At 43.1% G+C, this 11050-nt stretch overlaps 1 protein-coding gene across 2 annotated transcripts in view; it reads right to left on the reverse strand.

The window, feature by feature from the left end:
• Window positions 1-4372: 4372 nt before the first annotated feature.
• abhd5a (abhydrolase domain containing 5a) overlaps window positions 4373-11050 on the reverse strand; it is a 58683-nt gene continuing 52005 nt past the window's right edge. The window contains exon 2 of one of the 2 annotated variants that reach the window (XM_050045838.1): window positions 4373-7611. In XM_050045838.1, the coding sequence (XP_049901795.1) occupies window positions 5817-6791 (975 nt within the window). In that variant the 5' untranslated portion in view covers window positions 6792-7611 and the 3' untranslated portion in view covers window positions 4373-5816. The remainder of the gene's footprint in view (window positions 7612-11050) is intronic. The other variant, XM_050045837.1, reaches the window with a different exon arrangement.

Here is an 11050-nt window from a genome sequence, read left to right on the forward strand (position 1 = left end):
TCCCTGGTTCATCCCACTGATATTTCTGCTAATTTTGCTAAGTTTTTCTCCAAATTATATGGCGCAGATCTTATTGATAATAGGGATAAAATTAGAACTTTTCAAGTTCAACCTCCCGAAGATCTCGCAAGGTACTTCTGATATGCTCGATACTCCAATTACACTTTTAGAGCTTAAAGAGGCCTTGCTCTCAATGAAAACAGGAAAATCACCTGGTTTTGATGGCATTTCTCTGGAACTCCTACTTTCATTTTGGTCGTTATTAGGACCTCTTTTATTTGACATGATTCAATTTTCAGTTACAATCGGCCCTTTCTCTAGAGATGCTAATACAGCAATAATTTCTCTTATACTTAAAAAAGATAAGGATCCCACGGCATGTTCAAGTTACCGCCCGTTGTCTCTCCTTAACCCTGAAATAAAGCTCTTTGCCAAAGTCTTAGCCAGGTGACTTGACCCCTTCATGACACAGTTGGTACATGCGGATCAGACTGGCTTTATAAAATCTAGACTTGCCTCAGATAATGTTCGACATTTCCTTCATATTTTAGAAGGTGCTAGTGATGTGCCATCACCATGTGCAGTTTTATCCTTAGACGCAGAGAAGGCTTTCGATCGCCTTAATTGGCAGTATCTCTGGCAGGTCTTGGAATATATGGGCTTGGGTCCACAATACATATCAATGATTAAAGTTTTGTACGCAAACCCTTCTGCAAGAGTTTTAGTTGGTAGTACATTTTCAGAGAGTTTTTCTATCGCTAAAGGTACTAGACAGGGCTGTCCTTTAAGCCCATTGTTATTTGCTCTGTCTTTGGAACCCCTTGCTCAGCTTATTCGTCTACATCACTACCCAATTACTGTTTACAACACAAAACATCATCTCTCGATGTATGCTGACGATATCCTTCTTTATGTCTGAGATATATCCACGCAGCTCCCTTCTTTTCTTGACAGTTTTTCTGCTTTTGGTGACATCTCTGGATTTAAGATGAATTGGTTAAAGTCAGCACTGCTCCTACTTAATGACAATGCCAAATCAATTTCTGCTTCTCTCACCTCTATTCCAGTAGTCAAACAATGTCGTTACCTTGGTTTAAATATATTCTCTTCTATTCATAAAATCATCACCAACAACTATGGAACTACACTTAACTCGATACAGAGGGATTTATCTTGTTGGTCATTAATCCCACAATCTATTCAGGCACGTTTTTCTATCGTGAAGATGAATATTATGCCGAGAATTAATTTCATTAGCTCCATGTTACCACTCCCTCCCAGCAGGGTTTTAGGATACACTTCATTCTGCTATTAACAGATTTGTTTGGAATGATAAGCCTCCAAGAGTTAGCTTTGCCACTCTTCAAAGGTCAAAGAAAATTGGTGGCCAAAATCTGCCAAATCTTAAGTTTTATTTCTGGTCTTTTACTTTACGTGCTTTAACTAGCTGGTTTAATCCCAGTGTGATAAACTCTTGGCGCTCCTTAGAGCAAGCAGAGTCACACCTCATCGTTTAGAGGATATTGTTTATTCCAATATTCCACAGAAAATCTGTTCAGTTAAGTTTGGTTCCATTATTTCACATCTTCTTTTGATATGGCGATCTAAAGTAATGGGTTTTCATAAATATCACCTACAGATTCCATTGTTTAACTTTTCAATCACAATTGATAAAAAACCTAAAGTTTTCCCTCGGTGGTCAGAAAAAGGTATTCATATGCTATCTGATGTTACATATGATAATAGACTTTCATTCATTTCAAGACCTCAAAGATAGCTACAACCTCTCTGGTAATACCTTTTTTTTAAATTTGCCACTCAGAGCTGCTCTTAACACCTTTGGGGTTCCCTGGGGCTCCTGTTTGGTTTCTCAACCAATCCATAAACTTTACACCTCAGGCAATCTAATTCATGTGGTATCCAAACTTTACAACCTAATCATTAATACCACAACTACTCAACCTGCTATCTGTAGAATCTGGCTAAAAGATTTGGGTCTTGCCAGTATTAACTGGCCAAGAGTATGGTGCAACACTCAGCTTGCTTTCAGAAACCCTAATCATCAAACAATCCATTACAATTTTGTAAGGAGAACACATTTAACCCCAATAAAGCTTTCCAAATTCTCTCATAATCATTCCTCTAATTGTTCATCGTGTCCCCAAGGAACCCCAGGTACATATATCCATATGATGTGGGACTGTACAATGGTTAATTCTTTCTGGCACTCAGTATCAGCCCTATCCACAAGAATTGGTCAATCTCTTCCCTGTACTCCAGCCTCTTACTTATTAAACAATGATTCAGATATTAATTTAAACACCCATAGCAGACGGATTATTTTGTCCGGAATCACAGCTGCCAAGAAATTGGTGGCAAAAAGATGGAAACAATGAAAAGCACTTACCATATGACAATGGTATCTATTGTTTTTTGACATATTGAGCTTGGAGAGCTCGGTGGCTAAAATACATGGTGCCAAAGAGAACAAAATAAAGATGCATGATATTGTAAGAGAGAAGGTTAAGACGTTAATTGAATAACTATTGAGTTGGAAATTGGGAGTTCTTATGTATCTGTTTTGTCTATAATGTTATGCCTATGTTGTAGTTTGTTTTATTTTATATTTTAGTGTATTGTGCACTTTACGATTATTTTGCTCCATTGAGTTTATGTTTTGTTATTTGTTCTGTTTGGGTATTATAAATAAACATAAAAACTTGATCATAAAAAAAAGCAACCCCAAAACATAACTTCCAGTTATATAGATTTTCCGCCATTTTGAATTTTTTGAAAATCACTTAAAATCGATCTCTTCCTAAGAAGTTTGGCCGATCTGCATGAAACTCGGTGAACATAATCTAGGGACCAATATCTAAAGTTCCCTCTTGGCAAAAGTTGGAAAACTTACTAAAACTGAGTTCTATAAGGTAATAAATATTGCGGAGGGCGTGGCTCATCACATAAAGGTGTATAACATCTCAAGGGTTTCACTGATCACCACGCAACTTTATAGGCATATGACCACACATAATCTGAGGGGACCCCTCCATTATTGACCGACCACACATAATCTGAGGGGACCCCTCCATTATTGACCCAATCACACAAAATGGGGGCGCTAGAGAGCTAATTTCTTATCTAGGCCTAACCGCCATATCGATTTTTACTAAACTTGGTAGATATGTAGAACAGGACGCTTCAAGGTGACTGGAGAAATTTAACTCTAATTGGCAACTGGGTGGCGCTATAACAACAGAAAAATGCTTAAAAATGGCTAAAATGCGACAGATCGCTGTGGCTCCCCCTGTGGCCGAATGTTGGTTTTTTTTCTAATTTTTGGTATGACTAAGTCATGGTATGCCGTACATAATCACAGAAACTGTCAGTGTGTCATTCTGTCAGTCAGTCATTCTACCAGTGCCCCCCACTTTTAAGTCAATACAACATATAAACACTTTAACTATCTACCTTTCAACGTGCTACCTCCACTACTAATGTACAGCTTTAGCCCACTAACTATCCCACTATTGGCAATGGTACTACTGTACTTTCAATAAAGCAATCATACTATCAAATTCACAAAAACTCTGTCTGAATACATTGCTCTTCTTAATGGGTTCACTTGACTATTTAATCTGCAATTTCCTATGACCTGTATCCCAAACACACACCATGTGAAACTGTACGTGGGCAACTGTGCACTCAATGGGTATGGACTAGTAATAATAATGATTCCTTTTGTTTCAGCAGGGCCTTCACCACCACTTGCGGTCGGTGTTGGGGCCCTAATAGTCATTCCCTCAGTTTCAATAGGATCCTCGTACTGGTTGGTGCTCGGGCCCTTATAATATTTCCTTCAGTTTTAATAGGGACCTTCCACCGATCAGTACGTTCCTTTCCTTTCTTTACAAGGATTCCCATTAATAATATTAGTTACTGAGGAACTAATGAGAAACCAATGAGTAGTTACTGAGGAACTAAGGTACACAAAATTAGTGAGTAGTTACTGAGGAACTAAGGTACACAAAATTAGAGTAGTTACTGAGGAACTAATGAGAAACCAATGAGTAGTTACTGAGGAACTAAGGTACACAAAATTAGAGTAGTTACCGAGGAACTAATGAGGAACTAATGAGGAACGAATGAGGAACCAAGTCTTAGTTAATGGTCAGTTCTTCAGTAACCCCTGACCAAATTTCATAAAGGAGTTAATCACGACTTAATGATTAGTGAACTAGTTACTTCATCAGTACAGAATCATTACTCAATAACCTGTCCATTAGTTAACCTTTTTATGTCCTAAAGTGACACATAATGAGTAGTCTTTCATTACTTCATCATCATCTTTACAGTTAGTTCCTTAACAAAAAAAATCACAGACAGCAGGATTCTTGAGAAGAGTTTTATTCATTATTTTCAGACCACATACACATTAATATGACCATCCATGTTATTCTGTATGATGATGCCTTAGAAATAAATATGATAGTGTGTCACATTTTAGGTAGGCTAAGCTTAAAGGGAAAGTTACGTTTTTTACAACCTGGACCTTATTTCTGGCATTAAATACAGTTGTTTACTCACCCAGATAAGTTTGGTGTCATTTGGAGTCCTCGGGTGATGATGACAAGCAACTCTAGTGATTCATAAAAACATACTGGTGAAATGAATGAGTTTTGCGGCAGATAATGTGTTATTTAGAGCCTCATTGTCGTTGCCCCAATCATTCCCACTATATGGATGTACGCGGCTCTCGCGGATCTAAATAATTTCCGAAGGACTCCAAATGACACCAAACTTATCTGGGTGAGTAAACAACCATATTTAATGCCAGAAATAAGGTCCAGGTTGTAAAAAACGTAACTTTCCCTTTAAGAATTTATCATGGGGGCCGCGTGTAAAGTACTGTGTACTGATCACACCGTTGTTCACAGTACAGTTGTTTGAGGTGCACAAAATTTAGAGTAGTTTCTATGAAATATATACATTTATACTACATTTTTGAAAAAAGCCTTAAATGAAAGCTGAGAGTCTGCACTTTAAGCAGGTATTCATTGTTTCATTTAAAACCCATTGTGGTGGTGTACAGAGCCAAAATGACGACAACTGTATCATTGTCCAAATAATTATGGACCTGACTGTATATGCTGTATAAGGTCAAAGGTTGATAGCATGTCAGTGAACTGGTTGACAAAAAAATCTGTGGAATTATCAATATGAATGTTGAAGTCACCGGAAATAAGGACTGTATCATATTTGACAGAAATCTTAGATAGCAGCTCGGTGAATTCATCTATGAAACCCTTTTTAAGCTTTGGTGGGCGGTAAACACTGAGCACAAGAAAGGGAGAAGCAGATTTCATGACTATGGCTAAGTACTCGAAAGTAGAGTAATTGCCAAACAGGATGTTTTTGCATGATAAGTTGTCTGAAAAAATGGCAGCAACACCACCACCCTTCTTTTCAACCCTGGGACAATGTAAAAATGAAAATTTAGGTGGACATGCTTCAATCGACTCTATGTTACCGGTTTCATCATGCCACGTCTCAGTAAGGAGAATGCAGTCGAGCATGTGAGAGGTTATAAAGTCATGAATAATGAAAGTTTTATTAGAAATTGATCTAACATTGAGAAGTGCAAATTTAAGGGTGCTTGCAGAACACTTAGGTCTGTCAGCATTAGTAGAAACAGAGTTGAGTTGGCAAGCAATTTTCAAATTAGATGTACAAGGACCGGCAGGACCCAATGAGAGATACTCATTATTATTATGAGTGTGGGTGACTCCTGAGGGAGGGTTATGCCGGGTTGGATGTCAGTTTTCCAAATCCAAGCAGAAAGCAATGTGCTTTATGTAGTTATGAGCAAGCAGGTTGGTGCCTTTAATGTTGGGGTGCAGGCCATCAGTCTTATAGAGGTCAGGTTTGGTCCAGAAGCAGTCAAAGTTGCTGATAAAACCATGTCCTGTTGCGGTGCAAAAGGTTTTTAACCAGTCGTGAATATGGACTAGATGGCTGAAATGCTCTCGGCTCTTGGAGGGAGCAGGGATGGGGCCAGAGAAAACACAGATTTTTCCAAGACTCTGAACAGTAACTGCCAGTGACTCTAGGAGGTCATGGAGTATAATTGATTTTCTGTCTAAGACGTCATTAGTACAGACGTGGAATATTGCAGTGTGAGCAGAAGGATGGAGATCGAAAAGTGCTGGGGCTAACTCAATCATATCTGCAACTCTACCACCAGAAAGGCAGTATGTGAATGCACCTGGGAGAGAAACTGATCTAATAATGGAGTCACCTATAATGAGTATTTCAGGATCCTTACAGTTGCCTTTATAGACGGAAAGTTTGGGTGAGAAGTGTGTATGAATGCTAGTGAGGGAGGTCTGTGTAGGATCACCTGTTGAGACGCTGTCTGGGATGACGTCACCAGTGACCACAGCTGCAGCTTGTGCGCTAATGAGCAGGTGAAGTGGCTGTGAGGACGAAGGACTGGACTGCGTGTGAACAGAGTTCGGGGGAGACTGTTTCTTGGCCTGTGAGGGTGATAAACGGGACCGTTTGCATCCCGGGGGAGCCGATGGAGAAGACAGCGAGACCCTTTGATCTGACATCAGATGTGACGGAACAGTCGATATAGAGATACATTTATGTGCTGATTGCAGATAGTTGCATTGAATAGTGGTTTTTTGGGTATTTATTGCATCGTTAATGTGCCTGATATTCTGGAAACCTGCCTGTGAGGTTTTGGTGACGTGTGCGCACTGTCCGCCGGTCAGCCAAACTTCCATTTACACTGGCTGTGCTCCGCCTGCACTGACAGTAGACCTGGTTTCAGCTGGCGAGCTTTAAGCGCACCTTCGGCGAAGCCTTTTGGCACGAAACTGTCACTGCGCCAAGCTGGATCTGTCAACACCTCCCCCTGCTGCGCCGCCACACCATTCTCAGCGCACCTTGGTCTGCCAAACTACCAAACTGAGTGCGCCTCGGGTTGCGCTGCTCGAAACTAGCTCTGCGTGGGGTTCGCCACCCTGCGCCACCCTGTGCTGCGCCGGGAAACTAGAGGCCATAGGACAGACTCTTTGAAATAATTACTGGCTGCAGATAAATCTATAACTGCTTCCCGATGCTGATGCAGTGATGTAATGAAGAGTGTGCTTCCTGTCTGTATCTGAATCATATGGAAAAATCACAAAGCACAGCTCAGGCACTTCACATGAAATACCTTACACATGACTCCGTCAGCAAGCTTTCTAAATGCAGTGACACTGATTCTGTTTCAGCATGATATGATTTAATATGTAACTAAATATAATATCATTATGTCATATTAGAGTCTAATTGTATTCCTTCACAAAAATACAGCTCAATTCACACAGTATTTCACGATATAAAAATAGACTCCTTGTTCCTGCTTTGAGGGCGTGGAATCCTGTGTTTCTATAGTGGCGGCTAAAGTCAAGTCTGTTATTTGTGCTCCCCTTTTTTGTCCAAAGTTCAGTAACCAGCTTTGTGTCTGCTTTAGTCCACTTTATCCAACACTTGCACAACTCTGTGGTTGAAGTCCTCTGGCTGGTCGGCGTATACATAGTGTCCGGCTCCACGGACTGTCTGCAGGGACAATCGAGGACAGGATTATTAAAAACAGGAGGCAAAATGCAAAGAGAAAGTTTTCACTGGAGAGCACTTCATCTTTCTGTTATTGCTTTTATAAAACAAAGATGGAAAGACAGTTCTTGCCAAAAGAATTATGTTATTCCAAATCAATGAAATAATGGACACTAATAACCCTTCAATAACACCGTAGTGAGAGTGTGTATGATATATATATATATATATATATATATATATATATATATATACATATATATATACATATATATATACACATACATATATATATATATATATATATATATACACACATATATATATATACATACATATATACACACATATATATATATATATACGTACATACATATATACACACACATATATATATATATATATATATATGTATTTACACACAACAAACTTCCGGGGGTCACACACCAGCGACACAATTGCAGCTACCCTAATGGAAATGTTTGACAAGTGGCAAATTCCATTGAGCAAAGTTCATGTGATTCTGAGGGACAACGCCAGCAACATGCGAAAGGCGATGGACAACATGGGAGTACATAGTTTAGGCTGCGTTGCACATACAATTCAGCTCGTTGTCAACATGGGACTTCCATCACAGTGCGCTGTGAGTGATTCCATTGCAAGTGGGAGACAGATTGTTGGACACTGCAGGCTGCTATGTTTACATGGCAACTCGCGTGAGACTCGAGAACTAGCACCACCACTAGCCATCAGCTCGTCTCGCGCGACTTGCCATGTAAAAAGCAGGGCAGGCTAACTGACCATGGTGAGAAATGATGCTATAAAAGTGAAGTAAATTACATCTTTTCAAGTAAATTTTGCATGCCGCGGCTTCGGGGCACTTGGATTACGACAGACGAGCCGTTCTGACATTTTTGAAATGCATTAGCGGAGTTTTATTACAGTTCCAAAATGTGGGTTCCATGCACTTGTAGCTGTTATTCCGGCTAGCTGTTATCCTCTGATACCCCGACGAGTTTTGTGGATTAAAAAAACTACACTGGACTTCTTGTTGGCATGAGGGTCAGTAAGTACAGTCTGTATATTCATTCTAAAGTGGCCATTTACTTTAAACATTCTCCACTAGCATATTCACGGCTGCAAGATATCCAGCTCGAGATGAACATGCAACCAAAACGCCTGCAGCAGGACGTCAAAACCAGGTGGAATAGCACCTACTTCATGATAGAGAGTCTGATGGAACAGAAGTGAGCACTTTCTACTTATACTGCTGACCATGACCTGCCCACAACACTCACAGCAAACCAGTGGGCCTTGCTTGAGAAAGCAATGACCTGTTTGAGGAGTTTACAAGGAAGATGAGCTCAGCCACAGCTGATGTTGTCCCAAGTGTCACCGTTCTGAATGTCTCTTCCCTATGGAAACCGAGGCTGACTCTGGTATTAAAACCATGAAAAAGACCCTCTTAGAAGCCGCGCTTTAGCACCATGGAAGATGAACCTCTGTATATGCACATTCCACGCTGCTGGACCTGAGATACAAAGACAGGTGAGACTGTAAACTTATTACATTACAGGTGTAGCTCAATAAATTAAGAGTATAGTGAAAAATTTCAATGTTTTTGTAAGTTATTTCACTCTTTGTGAGAAACATTATTTAAATGTAATAGAACTTATAACAGATAAATATTAAATATACAGACCTTATAGATAGATACTCCTCCGAGAACCGTCACCTTATTGTGGTGGAGGAGTTTGAGTGCCCTAATGACCCTAGGAGCTGTGCTGTTGGGGGCATTTCGCCCCTGGTAGGGTTTCCCATGGCAGATTGGTTGTGGGCGAAAGGTCAGACGAAGAACGGTTCAAAAGACCCTTCATGATGGAAAATAACAAGAGTTGGCGTACCCGGCCCGGAGGGTTACCAGGGCCCCGCCCTGGAGCCAGGCCTGGGGCTGGGGCCCGTGGGCGAGCGCCTGGTGGCCGGGCCTTCGCCCATGGGGTCTGGCCGGGCCCAGCCCGAACCGGCTACATGGGCTCGTCCCCCTGCAGGCCCACCACCCGCAGAGGGATCCAGAAGGGTTCGGTGCAGTGTGGATCGGGCAGCAGACCAAGGCGGGGGCCTTGGCGATCCGATCCTCGGCTACGGAAGTTGGCTCTTGGGACATGGAATGTCACCTCTCTGGCGGGGAAGGAGCCGGAGCTTGTGGAAGAGGTTGAGCGCTACCGGCTAGATATAGTCGGCCTCACCTCGACACATAGTTCCGGCTCTGGAACCCAAGTCCTTGAGAGGGATTGGACTCTCTCCTTTGCTGGAGTTGCTCCGGGTGAGAGGTGGAGGGCCGGGGTGGGCTTTCTGATAGCCCCCAGACTCTCTGCCTGTACGTTGGGGTTCACCCCAGTGGACGAAAGGGTTGCGTCCCTGCGCCTTCGGGTCGGGGAACGGGTCCTGACTGTTGTCTGCGCTTATGTGCCGAACAGCAGTTCAGAGTACCCGCCCTTTTTGGAGTCCCTGGGACGGGTGCTGGACAGCGCCCTGACCGGGGACTCCATTGTTCTGCTGGGGGACTTCAACGCTCACATGGGCAATGACAGCAGGACCCGGAGGGGCGTGATTGGGAGGAATGGCCTGCCCGATCTGAACCCGAGTGGTGTGCAGTTATTGGACTTCTGTGCGGGTCGCAGTTTGGCCATAACTAACACCATGTTCGAGCATAAGGATGTCCATCTGTGCACGTGGCACCAGGACAGCCTAGGTCGCAGGTCAATGGTTGACTTTGTAGTCGTATCATTTGACCTGCGACCACATGTTCTGGACACTCGGGTGAAGAGAGGAGCAGAGCTGTCAACTGATCACCACCTGGTGGTGAGTTGGTTCAGGTGGCAGAGGAGGACGCCGCGCAGACCTGGCAGGCCCAAACGAGCAGTGAAGGTCTGCTGGGAACGCCTGGTGGAAGAACCTGTCAAGATGATCTTCAACTCCCACCTCCGGAAGAGCTTCGACCGCGTTCCCGAGAGCGGAGGGGGAGATTTGGTCCGAATGGGCCTTGTTCCGCTCTGCTATTGTTGAGGCGGCTGTTGCGAGCTGCGGCCGCAAGGCCGCAGGGGCCAGTCGCGGCAGTAACCCCCGAACCCACTGGTGGACACCAGAGGTGAGGGGAGCCGTCAGGCTGAAGGAGGCCTACAGGGCATGGTTGGTCTGTGGGTCTCCAGAAGCAGCTGACGGGTACCCGCAGGCCATGCGAAGCACAGCAGCGGCAGTTGCGGAGGCAAAAACTCGGCCGTGGGAGGAGTTCGGTGAGGCCATGGAGGAAGACTATCGATCGGCTCCAAAGAGGTTCTGGCAAACCATCCGGCGCCTCAGGGGGGGAAGGCGACAACTTGCTCACACTGTTTACAGTGGGGGCGGGGAGCTGCTGACGTCAACTGGGGACATTGTTGGGCGG

This window comes from Epinephelus moara, chromosome 6 (assembly GCF_006386435.1).
Source record: "Epinephelus moara isolate mb chromosome 6, YSFRI_EMoa_1.0, whole genome shotgun sequence".
Lineage (NCBI taxonomy): Eukaryota > Metazoa > Chordata > Actinopteri > Perciformes > Serranidae > Epinephelus > Epinephelus moara.